This window comes from Apus apus, chromosome 3 (assembly GCF_020740795.1).
Source record: "Apus apus isolate bApuApu2 chromosome 3, bApuApu2.pri.cur, whole genome shotgun sequence".
NCBI lineage: Eukaryota > Metazoa > Chordata > Aves > Apodiformes > Apodidae > Apus > Apus apus.
The window spans coordinates 93,227,552-93,249,624 of record NC_067284.1 but is presented as its reverse complement, the minus strand read 5'-3'; the positions used below and the strand labels follow the sequence as shown (position 1 = coordinate 93,249,624).

General features: G+C 45.4%; 1 protein-coding gene across 1 annotated transcript; it reads right to left on the bottom strand.

Annotated features, from left to right (window-relative positions):
* Positions 1-2,034: 2,034 nt before the first annotated feature.
* On the bottom strand, positions 2,035-16,098 carry LOC127383103 (solute carrier family 22 member 2-like). Its single transcript, XM_051615511.1, has 11 exons — positions 15,667-16,098; positions 15,029-15,132; positions 10,452-10,606; positions 9,524-9,692; positions 8,577-8,691; positions 7,913-8,019; positions 7,532-7,746; positions 5,588-5,696; positions 4,652-4,764; positions 4,184-4,283; positions 2,035-2,527 (listed from the first exon to the last, which is right to left on the bottom strand). The coding sequence occupies exons 1-11, from the start codon at positions 16,075-16,077 to the stop codon at positions 2,461-2,463; spliced, it is 1,665 nt and encodes a 554-aa protein (XP_051471471.1). The 5' UTR covers positions 16,078-16,098; the 3' UTR covers positions 2,035-2,460.
* Positions 16,099-22,073: the final 5,975 nt, after the last annotated feature.

Below are 22,073 nucleotides of genomic sequence, written 5' to 3'. Positions count from 1 at the left end.
TCAGCTCCTGTCTGCTCTGCCACTCTCTCTGGCAGTGCTCCGGGACATTTCAGCATTGCTTTCAGCTCAGGAGATGCCATGGGAATTGCTGGGGGTGGGGGGAGGTAATAGGGTTTTGCACATTCCTGAACACATTTATATACAATTGTACATATTTCTTTTATCGTTGGTATTTAATTAAAGATGTCTAGTTTTCAATCCAGAAAGTCTCTCTTCTAAGTATCTCTCTCCTCTCCCTACCTCAGTGGGAGGGGATCAAGAGCATTATTGTTGCTGGTTTAATTCTCAATCCTAAATCCAACTGTGGATTCATCCTGGTTCAAGCCAGGACACCAATAAAGTTGCTGCATGCAGAGCACAAGATGCTGCTGTCATTTAATGACCATCTGCAGGGAGACAGCTTCCAGCTGAGCAAAGTGTTGCTGGACTCTGGCAGGCAGTGTACTGTTCCCCCAGAATTGCTTCCCTGTGTGGTAGTGTGGTGGATTTTTACTGGCCTGAGCACCAGTTAATGTTTAGTGTGGCTATGAGGGCCTCAAAGGCAAAGAAGCACATTGTCCAGCAAAGCAGGACCACAAAGAGGTTGCTCTGAGAAAGTGAGGACAGATGTGGACTGACATGACTTTGACCCAGGCAGTTGCAAAATGAGTATTTGCTTCAGAGTCAGAGAAAAACAATTTGGTCCTGAGATGGGCAAGCAGAACAGTGGTGATGTAATTAGGCATCCTGGAGCTGGTGTCCTGTTGTGATTGCAGAGATGTTTCCGCTCTGCAACAAAAGAAATCTGGTGGAAAAGCTGTCTTTATTATAGTTCATTGATTTGAAGCCTGTTGAAAACTCTGTGCAGAAAGATAATGGAGGAGGAGGAGGCAAGAAGTCAAGCAAAGCTAATACTGGGATGAATGAATGAGTAACTACAAAAGCTGACTCTCAAGATCCTTACCCATCACACTGACGTTTTTTTCCACAAGCACTGCTACTGCCACGGCAGGAGCTGAAGATGTGGCAGGCTCTGATGAGCCTTCATTTTGCAATCGCTTGCAAGTTATACCAGCATTTGCTTCTGGTGGCACCTTAATTAGCTCAAGGGCAAATGTGCTTCATCCATTCCCTTGCTGATGACCTTGTTAATTAATATGTCTCTGCCTGGAGTCGGAAGTCAATGAAACAAGTCAAATGTGGCTCAGCTGCACATGGTTACTCTCAAAGTGCAGAGTGCCTTTGTGTCCTGTGCACATGGTAGGAGTGGATCTACTCCAGAGTATGAGACAAGCTGTCTAACATCCTGCCTTAGATAAAGCAATGGTTTGCCAGCTTCCCTTCCCATTAATTGCAGCTGAAGCTTGTCTGGGCCTGGAACTGCTGGTTTGTAACCAGCTCAGTGGCAGTGCTGTCCTTGGAGCTTGGGAAGGGGCATTTCAGGGCCCAACCACTGGCTGGCTCAGGCAACCCAGGGAGAACCTGGACATGGCTGTGTCCAGCTTAATGAAAGTGTGACTGGCCTTTTAAAAAGACCCAGGCCCATGTCCAACTACTTGAAGCCACAGTAGGCATGGACTGTGCCTAAAGAGAACATAAAACCTTCATGTTTCAGGTTACTCACCAACCTTCAGTAACTGAGTTTTGGAAAGACTTGCTCTTTACCTTTACAAAACTTCTGTTGTTCTCCCTGGCATCCTACATTCTATAAATGTTTAAAAATAAGAAGAAATTGGATCTTTTCCCAGAACTGGGATGGGTCAAGAGACAAACTCAAATCCAGAGAATATATACAAGTTGATGAATATGATATGTATCACATTTTAAGTGCTTCCTAAGGGCTGTGAAGGGAAGATTTCAACATTCAAAAGTACTAGAGCAGCGATTTTCCAGCATGTTATTGAGGGAGATCTACTTATAAAGCCATCTATTTTTTTTTTATTTTTTTTTGACCATCTTTAGCTCCTTTTCTCCATCCTTGCCCTTTCCAGCTTTTTTGGAGATGGATCACTAAAAAAACCCACCCAAACTCATGGCATTAGGAAAACAAACATGCATAAACACAAACATGAATATGTTTTAATATGAACAGCATCCTGTTTTGTTCATGCTGCTCCCAGTGCATGTCCATGATGGCACTTTCTCCCCCTGCCTCATCACAGATCCCTAATAATGTTGTACCTGCACACAGCCCCCCACATTGTGAGGCTTCATTGCCTCCACTTCTTCTTTGTCTTCTTTTTCATTTTCCAGCTTACGTAATATACAGGAAAATTCTGGGATTCAAAAGCTTCAAAGCCAGCCTGGGCTTAGATGTACTTATTTTTTGTACTTATTTGTCAGTAAGAAAGGACTAACTGGGAAGCAACAGGGGCTTACATCTGGTGCTTAGGGACATGGTTTAGTGGTGGACAGTGCTAGGTTAACAGCTGGACTTGATGATCTTATAGGTCTCTTCCAACTTAAACAATTCTATGATTCTTACTTGCAGGCAGCTTCAGAACTCAGAACATGGAGATAAATATTTTTTTCTTTGCTTCTCTCTTGCCTGCAGAAGGAAAGGGGAAAAGGCAGATGATGGTCCTGGTAGCTAGCAGCATGATTCACCACATAATCCATACACCTACATTCATTGGAAACTAGTTTTAACTGATGTCTCATCACTGTCAATTTTTCAAATGAAATGAGGTTATTTGGAAGAGCAGCAGAATAAGGAGTAAACTGGAGACTTTCTATGGCTTTCTTGTAGCTGCCTGGCCATCTGGAAATTCTTTCACAAGAGTAGCACTAGTAACTTCAACTCTGGCATTTCCTACTGTAAAAACTGCTAGTCTAGGCGGTTTCTAAAGTAACATCTGGGTTTGTGGTTGCAAGTATGGAATTCCTAACTTTGCCTAAAGGCAACCTCTCCATGCTCTACCCTCTGCTGCTTTGCCATCCCTTTCTGGCCAGGCTGAGTCCTTTTCTTCTTGCGCCAAATTTTTTAGCAGGCCAAGTGTCTTTTGGCTCTGCATCAGCTTCAGTAAATCTGAGCAGCTCCATCAGTGTTTGTGGAGCTCTGCCCTCACCCTGAGAGATGCTCCAGCAGGTGAAAGTCATGCCAGAAGGAGGAAGCACTGAAACCACAGGATATTTCTTGCTTTGTTCCCTCAATTTAAAATCATACCTCAGCTATCATTGTCCTAGTCATGTGTGAGCATCTCTGGGGACATCAGCAGTCCCCGTTGTTGGCACAGCTGCATGAAGGAGGTGATATTGGGGTGGTGAGCACCCCCAGGCACATGTGGGATGCAGCTAACAGCCTCAGATGCTTAGATGGGACAGCTAAGTTTTTGTGAGGATGGTATGAACAAGAGTTGTGTTCTCCAGCTTTATGGTGAGGGTGACAGAGCAGTGGAACAGGCTGCCCTGGAAGACTGTAGAGTCCCCCTCTCTGGAGATATTCAAGACCCACCTGGATGCAGTCCTGAGCAATGTGCTCTAGGCAATCCTGCTTTAGCAGGGGAGTTGGACTAGATGATCTCTAGAGGTTTCTTCCAACTCTTGACAATTCTGTGATTCTGTGACTGACTGAAAGAAATCTTAGTATACAAAATGTGGTCACTAAACATTTTGCATTTCAAACAGGTATGACAGCCAGCTCAAGTAGGGCTTCCATGTCATCATGCTTGCCTTTCCCCTAAGAGCCATGTCTTCGCCTCTGTGCCTCACCTGCCTTGGGCAGGATGTATGCCTGAACAAGCTGCTGAATGCTCCTGCTGCCATGCCAAGGTGCTCTCCTGCTTGAAAGCCACCTTTGGCTGCTAGCAGAGGCCTGCTGTGGCAGGAAGGATGCTTTACCCTGTGCTGACAGAGACACCTCTCAAGGCAGAGCAGCTCTATGTGCTGCCTAAGGAGCAATGAAAGCCCAGGTTGGTGTTTTTCAGATGGCCCCTGAAACTGCCTTCCATGCTTTCTCTTTTTGTCTTGCTGCCATGTAAGGTGTTAGTGGATTCTAGTCAGATCACGTAAGAGATCCTAGAGCCTGCTACCAGGCATGAGTGACCCACCAGCCATCCACTGGGTTTATACATCTACAACAAAACCCTACAGATCCTCAGACATGTGCAATGTCTTTTGGTTTTGTTTGTTGTTTTTTCTTAGCAGATTTTGCAGATGTGAAGGAGACTTGCTCTGCTCTGTGGGAGGATGCCTAATGACATACCTATGCAGATTTTCAGCATCTTCAATGGTCTCGGGTAGAGTCTTTCCCTTCATCTCAGGCAGGAGCAAAACCAAGCCACCATCAATTAAACCAATCACAGCTGCAAACACAGAACAAGGATCACAAAGGTAATGCAAGGGTCATGCTTGAGTGTAATTCCAAGTAGCTAATCGATTCTTATTGAGACACAGCTGCCCTGATGATTGAATAAGGACTCCTCAAAGTTATAATCATGTTTGTCTTTTTATCTACATGATTCTCATTTTTCAGAGTAATTGCTGATGTTTCTGAGGTGCATCTGAGGTCAGGAAAGCCATCCTAGGCCATTGATCCAGAGGTCATCTGGCACACAGAGCAAAGGAGAAAGGTTTTATACGTTTCTCCACCTTTTTTTTTAAGGTGGAAAAGAGGTCACCAAAGTAATTAATCGAGGCTGTGGCCAACTAACCCATCTGGCAGCTCTCTTACCAAAGATGACTAGGGGCAGTTCGTGCCAGATCTCCGCCAGTCTGTACACAAGGAAGGGGGTCATGATCCCACCCAGGTCGCACATGGATGAGCAGACGAGGACTCCTAGGTTCCTGCAAAGCACGTGCATATAGACACAAGTATGCACACAGACACATGTATGCACACAGCACATGTATGCACACAGACATATGCGTGTGTGCACACAAACACACACCCCAGCTCTGCCTCGTGGAGCCTTGTCCCTCTCAGCACCCTGGCTGGGGGGTGCCCAGCACCCTGGCAGGACCCACCAGTGTTTGCTCACCCCTGCTGCTGGGATGAGTGGGATTTGCAGCTGACTGGAGCAGGGATAGGCCATGAGCCCCAGGGTGGAAGGAAGAAGCTTAGAAAGGCCTGGCCACTGTTGTGGTGAATATAACCAAAAGAGAGCCCAGGCAGAGCATTCTTCCATGGAGAAATACCTCAAGACGAAATGGGTGAGGAGGGAGACAGTTAGACAAGGCTAGACATTTCAGTATTGGAGGAGGATTGTTAATGACCATTTTGATTTCTGGTTCACTGAACTGCATTGGAAGGGGAGCTTGGAGGGCATCTGGGAAGGTTTCATAGAATCATTTAGGTTGGAAATGGCCTCTGAGATCAAGTCCAACTGTAAACGTAACACCACCAAGTCTAAATCAATTAGTCTCTTACACATGCTCTCAGAAACCTGCTGCCTCAGTGCTGGACTCAGAAGCGAGGAAGGGGGGCTTTGACCAGGGAAGGCAGTGGGTTTCTGTCGCACCACTCTTCACCTTTGCAAGGTGGTCTATTCATGCAAACTCCTATTCTAAGGCAGAGCATGAGTGTCAGGCTCCTCAGCACCACCCACAGCTTTGAGTCAGCTTCTTGCAGTCTCTCCCTGAGAAACACCCATGGCTTTTGCACACTTACCTGAGAAATGTTGGATACAGCTCAGGATTTACCACACAAATTATTTCATAGCACATGGTAATGCCCATCCTGCCCAAGCAAGCTGCAGTCATTTTAAGCCAATTAAGAGCTGGAAAGACATTAAAGTTTCAATACAAATACATTTTTTTTCAGCTCTCTGCATAAAACAGCTTCAAATATTTAATTTAAGTAAACTGTTAAGTTTACTGTCATGAAACACACAAAATGATGTTCTGTTTCACTCCATAAAGAATGTATAATGCCATTGTTTTATGGTTCAAGCAAATAACTAAGGCTTTGCTAAGTTGCTGTCACAGAGAGCAGTAATCAATGATACAAAGTTATTCAGTGCATTTACCAAAAGCTGATGCAAGACACCATTTCTTACTTGCAACAAAACTAAGCAGAGGGCAGCCGCATTGTTTGGTAGTTGAAATCTCCTTATCAGCAAGATACTCTGTAGTTTTGCACAGAGGCTCCTGATGGCTTTTAGGCTGGGACAAGTTTGTGTTGCCTGCCTGTCTCTCAGTGTGTGTCCTACGATTGCTTTCACACCTGGGGCTACAGATGACTGCTGCAAGTGATTACCCCAGCCCTGTGCATAGGGTCAGTCTGTGACACCCATGTGTGCCACGTGGGCTTCTAGATCCCAGACTGACCTTGGGGCATGGATTCACATGTTTCAGCTGTTAGCACACCCGAAACACCGAGTTTCTCCCTCATTTAGCAATCCAGGGATGTCTCAAGTCCAGGGCAGTATTTTACTGACAGATGAGCCTGGCTGACAGAGCCTCTCCAGAGCTGAGTCACCAGCAGCAGCCACATGTTGTTCTCAGCAATTGTAGCTGTGGGAGTCCAGGGCCAACCCCTGCCTCCTGCCAGGGCACTGCCTGCTCCCCTACACCCCCAGAGCCGGCCTGGGTGGAAAACAACCATTTTGTGGGCTACAGGCTTTGAAGGTGGCTCAGCTTGGGGCTGGCAGTGCTGATGCAGGCCAGTGGGAAAGACTGGGGTCTGTGATGGCAGATGCTGCGGCCAAGGGCCCAAGCAGGGCACAAAGCCATGGGCAGAGCTGGCTTGGCAGCTGTCTTCACCAGCCGTACCTGCCCTGTTCAAGGTGCTCAGCTGGGTGTTGTGGCTCCCCAGGCCCTGGTAAAGACAGCAGTGGTGGGACTGCTGGACTCCTACTCCCCATGGCCCCCAGCCAAGCCCCTTCTTGCACAGCCCCTGCACTCCACAGGTGCTTGTGAACATGAGTTTCCAGTGCCTGGGCACTTTTAGTATTTTGCCTATGACATTTTTTCTGTAACATTTTGTGGTTTTGTCCCTGTCCTCCTGTGAAGCAACTGTTTGGCACTGTTAGGCCTGTGGCTTCAGTTTGGTTGAAGAAAAAGGAAAGGTGTTTCATTTGGTGGCCCTTAAGGGACACACTGCTTTGAGACTATGGCCTTGGAGCCAAAGTTTAGCTAAACAAAAGCCAAGTGTCTGTCAGTGTGGTTGCTCAACATCCTACATTCATAGCAGCAGCACTATTGACAACAGAAAGCACTTACTGTATCTGGATGGTGTTTAAGAGTCTGTGTGTGTGCCCATGCATTTTTCCTTTTTAGAAACAGAAAACATGGGGATTTTTGAATCAAAACCCTGAATTGTGTATTCAAATCCAAATTTTAAGCCAGACAAAGACTGGGGACTTAATATGACATGCTTCATGATCTAGGTCCTGCAGACTTGCCACTTGATTTGACACCATTTTTGAAATTTCATTTCCTCAGCCTCTCACTAGCTGGTATAAATGCTGATGCTGGGACATGCATTAGCTTTTATGGTATTGGTCTTCATTGGATCACAATACTGACATGGGCCAGGTTAGCAAGATATATATATCTCTGTTTTCCAAAGCAATAACCAGGAGATGGGGGGAGAATGCATTTCATGACTCACTCTGTGGGACTAAGGCTGTAAGGAGACAAGCACCACCTGCCACCACATTTGCCACAGCCCAGGGGTAGCGACGCCCAACACGGTCCAGTGTTAGCATGAGGATGAAGGCAGCAGGGAACTCGACGAGTGCAGAATAGAGGAAATCCAGATACATGTTCCCAGCAGCTACTCCCATGTACATGATGAGCCCCTGGTAGAGGACAGAGCTTGTGAACCTGGTCAGAGAAGAGGGTGTAGATGAAGCCAAAATCTTTCATAGAGGGTTTATGCAAAGAACTGAGACTTGCAGCTGGTCAGGAGCAAAACAGGCTTAAATCAATGATGACTATTTAGGGCATCAAATCACACTCCTCCATTTGGGCTGCAAAAGCCTTCCCTTACCAACTGTACATCAAAATGAATGTGTGTTTTCTGATCTGAGGTGTTCTGAGCAGGTCTAGAAATGAAGGTTTCAGCTTTTCTCCATCTTCATCTTCAGAGCTGAGATTCTAGGAGCATAAGCAACAGGACAAGAGATTACAGTGGGCTGGGGAGAGTGTGGTAAGCACTGCAACAAATATTTTCTTCAGAATTAATGGGAGAATTAGGGTTTTCCTTTGCCAGTTAAGCAACTGAGGGCAAAATAACTTCTCCAGAGTGTTTTGGGGAAAGGAAATTTAAAAATGTATACAGTCTTCATATCTGCATAGCCACACAGATATTGTGTATGAGGCTGTTAAATGGCATGAAGCAGCATTTAAAAAATAACTAATAAGGAAGTTTTGGAATTTTAGAGTAACGAGGTTTAGCTAGTTTATTGTTGATTGACACTCCTTAAAAGAATATTTTTTTCTTGTCTGCGGATTTTGCAAGCGTCTTTTCCCAAACATGTTCTGTGACGGTCCTAGGCAGTCAAAGAAGAAAACTCACATGACTTTGCTGTAGGGAACTGCAGCGCTTTTAGTTGCCAAGCTGCTTCCTACTCTAAACCCAAAACCAATCCTAAGCTCATAACATTATTTGCCTCAAGATTTGCATATATATGTAGCAAATGCAGCGCAGTCACCTGGAAAGAGACAGGCAGCTTCTTCTTATTTCCCTTGGCGATCTGCTTAATAACTTCCATAGCTTTGTCATTTTGCTTTTGAGCTATGAGCCATCTGGGAGACTCAGGCAGACACCTGCAACATATGTAAGTGTGGCAGCTACAGGGGAGGGAAATGTACATTACTGGTGCACAGAAATTGAAAATGGTACTGAGTTTCTCAGGCAAGGATCCTATGGTGTATTAAATATCCAAGAGTGGTATTGAACACAGTGGTAGTTGTATCTGTCAGTGACTGCACTTGAATGACAACATAGTCCAATTTTTAATGTGTTTTTTTTTAAGGCTAAAACCAGTTTATTATAGTTTGGAAACATTAGCCTGAGGTAATTTCTGTTGACGTGTTTTAGAAATGGCTAATAGTCTGTGAATATAAAAAAGAACAGCTGTAAACCTGATTCTTCAGCTTCATACTAAGAATAAACTTAAAAAAAAAATCCCAAACAAAAACCATCTCCCAGATCTGTTCCCTGATCTGGCTATGGATTTTTTTTGAGGAGTATTTTCACTTTTTTTTTTTTTTTTTTTTTTTTTTCCCCCTAAGTAGTCAATGAAAGTCTGTTAATTGAATTTTTTTTATATATAAAAAGCAATTTTAATCAACATCACTTCTCACAGTAGCTCAAGTACTGTTCAGGAAAGAAAGACTTACTAGCTTGTGATGAGTGATGGGGACTCCAAACAGAAGAGTTACATGTTGCAGGTAGTCCCTTCCTCTTATGTGATTTGGACTCAACCCCTGGGCAGGGGGAACAGAACAACAGAAAACTGCCAGATCTGATCCAATGTCATCTTAGAAATCCTGTGTGTAGAGCTACAGCCGATCCCTACAGACAAGCCTCAACTCCCAGTTAGAGTCCCCTGGTTTTGGCTCAGTGTTGCTGGGAGCTGTAAGAGCTGGCACTTACCAGTAGTAGAGCAGGAAGAAGAAATTGGGCAGTGTGACTGTGAGCTGGAGCCACCTCCAGTGCGGAAGCGCGTACGCCAGGGCAGTGAGGACAAGGAGTCCCACGCTGAATGCAAGCTGGTAAGTGATGCCCACTGCCCTCCGGTAGTTTGAGCCAACAAATTCTGCAACTGCAAAGGTAGGTCATATGAGCAAAAATAAATTGGTTTGGAGATCCAGGAGAATGTAACTCCTGCCGGCTAAAACCATGGAGACAGCAGGTTTGGGTTCCTGGAGCAAATCACAGGACAAGTCCTGACCCTTCCTCCTCTGCCAGTCAGCTGGGGACTTCATCCCTGCCTTCAAGGGTGTCAGGCCCTAACACATTAATAAGGAGCAAACATTGCTCTCTTCCTCCTTCTCTTTCTAGCTAAGAACTAAATGGGAAAATAAAAACAGACAGCTGGCACTTGCTTTCCTCCACCTCACTCCTTCCATATGGCTTGGGACCAGAGTCTCCCTTCCCACCAAGCATGTGAAATAGCACACCAACAATTGTTTTGGCACCAAGGCTGTGAAACACAAGTATTATCTCTCACAGCAGCACTTGCTGCCTTTCCTGGTAAAATGTCATACACCTTTGCAGCATTTTCTATTTGGTCTTGTCTTTAGACTGTGTCCTTCATTTTGGCATGTGCCTCTCCAGGTATGAATACTCCCTAGTTTTTAGAGATGCGTTCTAATTATTCCATTTATGTCTACAAGCTGGTGCAAACCTGGCTGACAAACCCCCGCATTTAAGCATAGATGTGCAGCTTGGCAGTGACCAGCAGAGTGTCACCGTCTACCCGTGTTACACATGGCTCCACCTGGGCACACCAGCAAGGGTCAGCCCTGCTGCTAAACCAGGGGGTTCCCACCCAGAGAGTGTAATTGCAAGCAGCCGTAACTGAGGACATAGCCTGTCAGCCAGGCCCCCTTGCTGACCAGTCCCTGCACCAGGCGGAAGGTGACTGTCCAGCTGTAGCTCGGTGCAAAGGCCATGAGAACCCCTGAGACAGCAGTGACCAGGACTGTGACCAGGAGGCAGTGTTTGCGGCCAAACCTGTGGAAGGAAAGAAGAAAGAGGCTCAGCTGATGGCAGGGTAGAGTGGCAACTGAAAGAGTTTGAAGCAGATGGAGATGGTTCCTGTTCCCCTCTACTCTGTTAATTTTGGGTAGGAGTCTGCATCTGTTCGTCCTTTTGCAGCATATTTCATCTCGATGGAAGCTCGAGGGACTCCCCTGTCCTGTATTTTCCAGTCATCATTGACTTCTGGTTAATGACTCAGCTAATGAGTTCAAGAAATGCTCTGAAACAGCTCTTCATTCTATCTTTCAGAGCTGCAATAGCTTTTTAATGGGGATCATGCTTGATAGCTGTGACCTTTACCTGTTTTCTCATCAACCTTTGCTAACTATTGAGCTCTTCTTCAAGAGGGTTTTGCGCATGCCTGTTATTTGTGATTCCCTGTATTACCATTGACTCACTGAGAGAAACAAACTTTCCAAAAGAGACAAGCTTACTGGAACACTGGAAAGGCATTTGTTTTCTAGTTGTCAGAGATATATACTCAGTTAGAAGTATGATTTATAAAAAACATCAAATTAGTCAATGTCCACTAACAAAAATAGCATAATAAATGCCAGAAAAAAAACAAATATCCTCTCTTCTCCACAACAGTATCAGCAGATCCCACCACTAAAACTTTCATCTTGTCATGAGCTTGATATTACAGACTTTTTTGACTTGGCTTAGAGCCCAGCTCAAGAGAGCCTTATGAGACCACTAGACGAGCCCTCTCCTGCAAAGGCCCTTTCCCAGTGCTCCAGTTCTGGATGACAGAGGTGCAATGCTGCATGTTAGCACTGACCTTGGAAGCCCTCTAGGGACTCAGAAGGGTCATTTCCAAGATCATCCAAGTCAGTGCCTGGACGTATGCCCAGAGACCAATCAAGTAAATGTGTAGGTCTAATCCCTCATAGAGAAGCACACCTGGAAAGAGCTTATGAAGCCTTCCCTGAAGCACATGAAACATTTGCAGGACTTGTCCTGAGTACAGCAGGTTGCAGCAATCTCATGCACAAGAAAACTAGCACACCACTGGAGCTCAGGCTGTCTGAGGAGAAGAGAAATCCAGGAAACACAGAATTCATGGGCCTTTTCCCCAGTCACTATACTAAATTTGAGGCTTCTGGGGTTGTGTTTTGTTGTTCATTTGTTTGGTTTTGACCCCTAAGCACAACACTTTCTGGGTATGTTATTTTGTATTGGTTTTGGGTGCCTGCAGTGCAGGGACAGCGGTGAACTAGGGTAGGATGGCAGTGAGTAGAGAAGTAGAAAACCCCTCAAGGCTATGACATGCATGTGGTTTATCTATCTTAGCAGCAATGATATCCTACTCCCTCATGTCTTTTTATACTTCTGCTTTATAATTAGCCTTGGTAAAAAGATCCTTAAGTATTTTAACACAGAGAGAGAGAACTTCAGCTATAAGTGTCTGTGGGTTTTGGAGCTTCGGTTTCTATTGGTTCTCACAGCCACAGGTTGCCAAGAAATGCCTCTGCTAGTGAACATGATTGCTTAATCCACCTTGGTGCTGAAAAAGTGACCTGAAGAGTGGTGCCTGTGGTGGTTACAGAATCTGCTCACTGCTGTTCCATGTCCTGTCATGTCCAGATGAGTGGCTGCTACATATCCTCTCCTTTGCTCCCATAAGCTGTGCATCATCATCTGAGTGTCAGTTCTGCTAAAAAGGGTGGAATACTTCCAAGTTCACTAGAAGAGAGGCCAAAACCCAAGAATTTGGATTTAAGGGAAAGAGAGGATGGGGGGCGGGGGGGGGGGGAGGGGGGCGGTTTCTGGTGCAAAAAAATAAACCAGGACTTTCAAAATGCCTATGAAGAAAAGCAAAAATTGGTAGGTGTCAACCTTTGTCCTTGTTCTGGTTTGGTGGGTTTTTTTGGTAACGAGGGAAGGGCCCCAGGAGTGGCTCCAGTAAGAAGCTGAGAAGCTCCTTCTGCTCCAAGCCCAGCCAAGGAGCCATTAGAGGGACAATGGATGCACTTCTGCAATTAGCATATGAAAGAACCACCTGAGCAGAGAAGGTGTAGAGGTGGAGAGCAGTGCTGGGGAAGCAGAATGGTGCTGATGGTTGGTGAGGAAGAAGGGGAAGGTGCCCAAGCAGAAGTTTCCCTGCAACCCATGGTGAGGTGGCAGCTGTTCCCCTGCACTCATGGAGGAATGTGGTGGAACTTTCCCTGAAGGCACCAGGAGGGCTGAACTTGGCCACTGGACTTGGATTTTGTGGCCAGAGGATTTGCTGCCAGTGGACTCTGATTGTGCAGCTCTGGAAGACCCCGGTCCAGGGGAGTTAGTTCCCAAAACAGCCTGTGACTCTGTGGGAAGCCCAGGCTGGAGCAGCTCCGGACCTCGTGGGAAGGACTCATGAAGGAGAGGTTCATGGAGGTCTCTCTCCCATGGGAGGGATCCCTCGGGGAAACAGGGAAGGACTGTAAGGAATCCTTCTTCCTGAGGAGGATGGAGCAGCAAGAACCACCAGCCTGTGAACTGACTCTAAACTCCATCTCCTGTCCCCTTGTGCTGCTGGGGGGAGGGAGAGAAACCGGGAACAAAGGGATTTGGGCCTGGGAAGAAGGGAGGGGTGGGGTAACATATGCAAGCCCAGCTCTTTGTGTTGTCTGTGTCCTGTGTGGCTTTGATTAGTGTGAAATTAAATTAGTATTTTTCCCCAAGTTGAGTCTGTTTTGCCTGGGACCTTAACTGGTGAAGAACTCTCCTTGTCCTTTGTCTTGACCCATGAGCTTTGTCCTCCTCATCCCACAGTGTGTGTGTGGAGGGGTGGGAGTTGAGTAAGCAGCCATGTGGCTGTCATTTGTTGTGGTGTTTGGCCCAAACCATGACAGTCTTTCAAATCAAACGGGGAACTCTAGCCCAGGGCTGAAGACTGGATGTAGGATCTTCGTGGTACTGCTGTAGCCATTTGATGGCTTTCACCTGAGAGAGCATTTTGCCAAAGGTGTAGCCACACACAAGATGTGGCTACAGAGAGCTACTTTGATAAATCACTATCTTCTGACAAAAATAAGCCAAACTATTTAAGCAGAAAGCTTAAAAATCCATTATCTGTTTCACTGGTGGTAAGGTAATGGTTTACTGAGGACTGGAAAGCAGTTTCTTCAATACATATATAGGTGAGCTTCTGAACAAGCAGGTTTGTTCATGTGGAGGGACAGGTTGGGATTAGGCAGGACTGTGGTTGCCACTTTCCCCACAAAGGTGCTGTGCACAACATAAATGACGATTTGTTTGCCTCCAGTGAACATGGGAGCAGAGACCAGTGAGACAAACGGTCCCATCCTTGTGTTATGACACTTCAGAAGTACTATGGGGGATGGCTGTGCACCTTCCCATAGACCTTCCCCCATGGAGAAGGGGGAAAGAGAAAAGAAGGGAACGGTGGTAATACCTGTCCAACAGAGATGGTTTTGGGGCCTGATCAACATGGAAGAAAAAGGCCATAACTCACTGTGCTCTTCTGTGTTCTGAGAATACAAAGAAAAAACCCCTTTTCCTCAAAACAGATTGACTCTACAGAGGGATGGTTGACCCCATGTTACCTTCACCTCTTCAAATTCCATTTGTAGCCTATCTTGCTATTTTGCTGAAAAAAATGGTAAATATGGACAGGAAGATCACCTACAAAGCATTAAATATGTTCAGAGTCTAACCTAAAAAAAAGAACAAGCTCAAAAACTATTGGGCAGATACATGACACAATGACATTTGTGATGAAAAGGAGGAGATGAGGGATAATAAGGTCTAGGTTCAGCTACAACTATGTTTCCTTTTCAGAGACAGATGAGAAAAAGGGAGACCAAATAAAATTTAGGAAGGAGCAACTTCTATTTCTGTTATTATTTCTAGATGAGAAAATTTCTCCTATTTTGAATCTGATTTATGGCCATCTGGATACTGTTAAAATTAATGTGAAACAAATTTATGAAAAAAGATCACAGAATCACAGCATGTTAGGGGTTGGAAAGGATCTCCAAAGACCACAGAGTCCAACACCCCCTGCCAGAGCAGGTCAGATGGCAAATAGTTTTTGGTGCATGAGATACAATTTCATCTCAAACTTTGAGCTTGCAGTGCAGTTTGCCACTGTGAAAGGAAACAAAGTCATCTCTTCACTTGTGAATGTGCAAATTCCCCATGGAGCCACTGGGAAGCTGCAAAAGTGGAGCAACGCCATGGCATTTCCATGGATTCCTGGGTCACAACAACCTTTGAAAGAAGGGACTTAGGAACCACCATCCACCCTTTTGTAAATTACACATGTGACTTTTGAATCAAGTTTTAATTGCATTCATTTCCTCTTTGAATCATGAATGTTATTCAGTGATACACATAAAGCAGGGAGACAGAGGAAAGAGTTCATCTCTCACCTGTCTACAGACAACATACCTATCTGCTATGTAGCCAATGCTCATGGAGCCAATAAAAAACCCAGCATTCACACATGACTGGAAGAGGTCCAGCTTCCAGGAGTCCTCACACACCAGGTTAAACTGCAAGGGCAACCACAGTTAGAAGCACGGAAACATTCAACACAAACCATGGCTGTTCAAGGAGGAAGGAAACATGACACACAACTAGAAAACAGGCTCCAGGGAAGAATTCCCCATATCTCTTAAACTGACATCTGCAATACATTTGTCTGGATTTTCCCAAAATTTGTGGAAAAGTTACACCCTGGAAAATGATTGCACAATAGAGAGAGTATCTGCTTGGATTATCACCCAAATGTGCAATTCCTCAGTTTGGGCTACAGTGTGCTACACTCAGTTTGGTGACTGAAGTATTGAATTATGAGAATAGCCATTGTCTGATTGATGATAAGCCAGCAGTATTACCCTCCCAGGAAAAGCAATAATTTCCCATTATTTACCTATATAAATCTTTGCTCTAAGTCCCTAGCTAGTCCTGATATTCACTATTTATCAGCAGTTAAGCTCACAAAAAAGCAAACTTCACCAGTACAGCATCGTCTAACTTCAAGGTGTGCATGCAAGACTGATTTTCCTGGACAAACTGAGTCTTACCTCAGTCACAAGAGAGGTTCCCGGTGAGTCGTAGACCCAGCCATCCCGGCAGGGACCCAGAGGGACGGTGCTCCGGTTGCCCACGAGGCTGCCGAGGGGGTCGGTGCAGCTGACGCCCGTCGTGTTCCAGTCCACCTCGTACCTCCTGCAGCGGCTGCTGAAACTGGCCCCGTGGCCGCCCCACTCAGGAACCGTGAGATTCAGCTGCTCCTCCAGGCTCCAGCCACAGCGCTGGCTCAGCTCAGCCACCCCGGGGCTGAAGCAGCGATGCTCGGGGATGAACCCAAAGAAGAAGATACCCACGTACACTGGGGTGAAGGCAGCAGAAAGCAGGCATAGCACAAAGAGGGTTTGTTTCTGAAAGAAGTCAAATTCTCCAATCTGCTCTAAAATGTCATCCAGGGTTGGCATCTTTGTATGTTGCCACTCATTAAAATACTTAGCTGCTTTCCAGGGCTTTGCCTTTCACTGCATGCTTCAATAACAGCTGAAGTGTTAGTTCAGAAGTCACAAATAATTAATTAACTTTGTCAATTGTCAAGCCATGCATTGCAATCTTTGTTTCTCAAATGCCATTTCTAACCCAACTTTGGCTCTCTTGTTTTGACCTCTGTTGTTATTTTCTTTGTATATGACGCACTTGAGATACAAGAGCTGATGTCTTAGATTATGGCCCTTTCAGTCTGTCACTGAGAGTCTGTCAGTGCACGGTATGGGGTAGGTGATAATTCCTTTGTCCAGTAGTTTCAGAGGCAATGCAGGCAATATTATCCTCTCCCTCATATTTATACTACTGAAGAACTTTATAATTTAAATTCACCGGAGAGATATGACCACTTGCATTCCTCTTCGGAAGTGTAGAAGAAGACAATGCAGAGATTACACAACAGGGCAGATTTATTTTAGGCACCTAGTAGCTAAAGAACAGTGTTGTGCCCCAAACAGGAGGCAAAGCAGCCACTGCAGTACGAGTTGATTTCTGAGTCAGAGGTGCCCAGACTGAACTTGCAGGGGTTCACACATGGCTGGCCTGCACTCGAGGAGGTGAGAATGGTCCCAAGACCCATCACCAGCCCTCATGTGTCCACCTGCCCGCTGCCTTCTGCTCTGCACACAGGTGGCATGCAGAGTCTGCTGTAAACCATAGCCCCTGTTACAAACACTTCACAGCTATTACATGTGAATTAGACAATGCTAATGTGTAAATGTGTGCTTCAGCAATCATAACATACTCAGCCTCTTTTACTGATGGGGGATGATTTATGCTGTGTTTTCATAGCCATGGTTGCATAAGCTCCTTTCTTCTTGTTCCCCATTTCCCTACCCTGTAAACAATTATCTTGTGTTAAAATAATGTAAGCAATGATGGAGAACTGGAAGAGGCTCAGTGCAGCTGAACATCAAAAGTGTGGATTTGGACAAAAAACATCTGGGCAAAGATTTCTGCAGACAGGTTTTCTTACCCCTCTTTCTAAGCTGAACTGTAACAACTTTGTAGCTTGTTTAGTGCTTCTGAAGGGAATCCCTGAGCCAGCTGCTGTCACTGAGTTAATTTCTCCCTGAGGAGCACTTGGTGACCTCTTTGAGTTTTATGAAGCACAAAACTAAACTATGAACCTTGGAGGAAAACAGACGTGATAAGTAACATGGTATTTTAAAGAGCTATTAATCACAAACCTTGTTGAGTTCACCAATTGGCATACCTAGGAACTATCATGAATTACAAATGGGGCTGCTACTTCGCAGTAAACATTTTTCACAGCTAAGAAAAGACCAGACCTTTGGCTGTTTACAATAAACTGTTTACCTATCTCTATTCAGGTCTGATTTACATCAGAAGGAGAGAATGGGCTATTCCCCCCATTAATGCTCTAGCATCTTACTGCAGTAGCAGCTTTTAAACCTTGCACCCACCTGCAGTACACATATTTGATGTGTTTGTTAATAGCTAAAACTTGCGCCAGCCAAAACCAAATTAAATGGGGAAAAAAAAAAAAAAAAGACCATAAAGCATCCTGGAAATCTGCTTTGCTCCCTTTCCTGATTCTACCTAGTGTCATTTCATGCTGGGGAGAGTGAGAAGAAAGCCCGATGCAAGTATTGTGTTTGTATGCCTGTTATGCTGGAAGAAGGTTGTATCTCTGCTTTTGAGGCAGATTCATACTCTTCCTCTTGGAAAACCTTCAGTGTTACTTGAGTATTCTCTTGTCCTGCCAGTAAGCAAAGTATTGCCCTACACTGGGAGTGGCCACTGAGTAGCTTCAGATATGGCATGATGTCCAGAGACTGCTGTTATTGACATCTGAGCTGCCCTTGAATATCCTGACAGAATCCCTCCTGTGTATGGTCACAACAGTCTTAGGGAAAATGAGCAGCCCATCCCACCAACATAAGTTCATGTGACTCTTGTCACCGGCACACACATAAGTGTGTTTGTGTGATCTCTCTAAGATATTTTGCAGAAGGGTTATTTTCTATTTCACCAGGACAGAGCAGGGGGTGAGCATGTGTACAGCTCTGCTATTGGATCTGAGTGCACATGAACGGAGGCAGTGTGACAGCTTGCCGGGGTGACATCCTCACTGAGAAACTAAAAAGGACGGTGTATGGGCTCAAGCACTATCCCCATATCCACTCTGCTTAGTCTTTACTGCCCTCCCTAGTACTGCTTTGCCCAATTCCTGTTAGCATAGTCCTCACAATGCCCAGACAGATTTGGGATGGTGATGCCGAACAGGCTGTTTCTAGTAGGCAGAAGGGAAAACATCATTCTGCCTGTGGATGGTGTATATAGATGTAAGCCATGCCATGCCCCATGCCTCCAGCAATACAAAATTGGCTTGCCTGTTTTGTCTGTTAGCACAGATGCAGCATGACATCTATCAGTGTGTAGCGTGTAAGGCAGCCAGAGGAGCGAAGTAAAAAATCTAGAGCACTTCTGTTAGTGGAGGACATCTGTGCCTCCAATAGAAGACCCATATTGCCCTGCAGTGGCAAGTTTGTGAAACAGTGTCAGCTGTGAGAAGTTTACTGCATATAATCAGCAACCCCTTCAGTTTACACTAGTGGAGCATTACCATGCCTGCCTTAAAACATGTCAGCCTTCCAAAACCTGGGCTAAGCATTCCCATACTCTGACCTTCCTGACCTGTAGGCTCACAGAGTTGGGACAAATGTGAACAAAGCGAAGCCTAAAACAGTGCTGAAAAAAGATTGCAGCCACAAGACAGGTATATTCCATTCATAAAAACAGTGAATACTGATGATGATAGTATATATAACTCCTTGCTGCCAAACAACTAGCCCTGATTCAAAGATCTGAAAGCATCTTCTAATGAAATTGCTGTTGGAGACTGAGAAACTGAGGCAGAGATATCTAACAGGCTAGCTCTTCAGAGATACTGGGTTTGGGGTCTTTAAGAGTTTAGGTTAAAATTATTTACTAGAGGTGCCTCAGACAGATATTTCCATTCATGTTCCTCCTGAGATGTTCCCCTACAAGCCTTCCTGCATGAATAAACATTTCTGCATTGAATTCCTTCTAGTGAGTCATTCTTTCATCCACACTATTTAGTCATGATTTTGACCTATTCATATGGATCTTACCACAGCTCTGTTTCCCACAAGTATAATGGGCATAGATGTTTAGCAGGGAACTCTGGGCATGATTCTGTCTGCCATAAACATGTGCTATAATGGATCTGAGTAGGACATAATATGTTCAGAGGAATCACAGAATTGTCATGGTTGGAAAGGACCTCTGAGATCACGAAGTCCAACCATCAACACAAAAAAAAAACCCAAAACCCAAACAAATGCAAACACTCACACACATTCCACCAGAAAACACCCACAAAAAACCCCCCTACAACCTCAGTCACTAGAGCATGCCCTGAAGTGCCACATTTACATGTTTCTTTAATACCTCCAAGGATGGTGACTCAACCACCTCTCTGGGCAGGCTGTTCCAGAGCCTGGCCACTCTTTCAGCATAGAAATTCTTCCTAATATACAATCTGAACCTTCCCTGCCACAACTTCAGGCCATCTCCTCTAGTTCTCTTGTTACTTACTTGGGAGAAGAAGCCAACACCCATCTCGCTACAACCTCCTTTCAGGTAGTTGTAGAGATCAATGACATGTCCCCTCAGCCTCCTCTTCTCCAAACTAAACATCCCCAGTTCCCTCCTCATGCGACCTGTTCTCTAGACCCTTAACCAGCTTGGTAGCTCTCCTCTGGACATGCTCCAGCACCTCAATGTCCTTCTTATAATGAGGGGCCCAGAACAGAACACACTACTCAAGGTGCAGCCTCACCAGTGCCGAGTACAGGGACACGATCACTTCCCTACTCCTGCTGGCCACGCTATTCCTGACACAGGCCGGGATGCTGTTGGCCTTGGCCACCTGGGCTCACATTAAGCCAGCTGTCAAACAGCGCCCCCAGGTCCTTTTCTCCTGGGCAGAATTCCAACCACTCTTCCCCAACCCTGTAGCATTTCGTGGGGTTGTTGTGGCTGAAATGCAGGACCTGGCACTTGGCCTTATTAAACCTCATACAAATGGCCTTGGCCCATCGATCCAGCTTCTTCAGGTCCCTCTGTAGAGCCTTCCTACCCTCAAGCAGATCTACACTCCCACCCAATTTGGTGTAATCTGCAAACTTACTGAGGGTGCACTCAATCCCCTCATCCAGATAATTGATAAACATGTTGAACAAAACTGGCCCCAAAACTGAACCCTGAGGGACACCACTGGTGACCGGTCGCCAACTAGATTTGACCCCATTTACCACAATTATCTGGGCCCAGCCATCCAGCCAGTTTTTTACCCATGAAGAGCCCACTTGTCTACGCCATGATTCGCCATTTTATCCAGGAGAATGGTGTGGGAGACAGTGCCAAAGGCCTTACCAAAGTCTAGGTAGACAATGTCCACAGCCTTCCTCTCATCAAAAAGATAAGCCATATGGTCAAAGAAAGAGATCAGGTTGGTCAAGCAAGACCTCCCTTTCATAAACCCATGCTGGCTGGCCCTAATTCCCTAGTTGCCCTGCACTAGCTATGTGAGCTGACTCAAGATGAGCCGCTTCATGATCTTTCCCAGTACTGAGGTCAGGCTGATGGGCCTGTAGTTCATCAGATTCTCCTTCTGGCCGTTCCTGTAGATGGGCATCACATTAGCCAGCCTCCAGTCATCTGGGATCTCCCCTGTTGACCAAGATTGCTGATAAATGATGGAGAGAGGCTTAGCAAGCTCCTCTGCCAGCTCCCTCAGCACTCTAGGCTGGGTGGTGGAGAATCACTGGAAACAACCAAACAGTGAGTCATGCTCCCACTGGGGTTCACTGTCCATGCATTAGGACACAGGTACATGAGACAGGGAGAGCCAGTCTGATTTTTTGGTGTGAATATCCTACTTCTCATCCCCTTTCCCATGGCTCATTCTGGCACTTAATGGTCCTGTATTCCAAGAATAAAGTTAACACACAAAGTAGGCAGAAGCTGATCTGAGCAAGTATCTGCTATAATCAGTCATAGGGGCTCAGTGAAGGGATGAGGAAGAACCAGCATAAGGGAAGGGACAGGACCACATGACTGGGAGCTGCTGGGAGTAGAAAGCTGGAAAGGAGAGGGAAAGAAGCATGATGCCCTCCTTGTAGTGACAGGCATCTGTTTTGTAGATTTTGGTAGGGCTTCACCTGAGCTAATGTCAGCCTCATAAAAGCTGAGCATCTGTGCTGAGCTAGTTGTCTATGCCTGTTGTCCAGGCCTGTCCAGTCAATAGAGGAGGACATGGATCTCCAGATACAGATGTATAGCAGGATCCTAGGGTGGTTAATAATTGACCTGTGCACCCAGAGTTGTTAATAGCAGTTGGAGCACCACACAGTACACAGCTAATCTGGACACATAGGGACATTTCTGCCAAATTAACCAGGGCCCAAAGTGCTGAGCTCATGATGAGGTTGACTGCAGGTGGCCAGACAACACCTGATCTTGCATGAATCCTGCTGGGAGAAAGGTGGCTGTCAAAAAATGTTTAAGCAGATTTGCACTGACAAAGAGTCCGTGATACGCCTGTGCTCTGTGTCCTGAGACAGCTCTGAGAGTAACATGTCTGATAACTGACTATAGAGGGAGCCTACACACCTTGTTTTTAGTCTATCCAAGTTCTTTCAAACATGTGTTTGCATTTGTTATTTATTTGCACCATGAGAACGTATTTTCTAACTGAGAGAAACAAAGTGTACTTTGTAGTTGGCTCACATACTAACACATTTTTCTTAGATGATAATCACACTGTATTTGGCAAAAATCCTCTAGTTTTTGATTATTTGTGTCTAGATCCAAATGTCACAGCTTGAGCTCATTTCCTTATTGAACACTAATTACCAGTTTATATTGC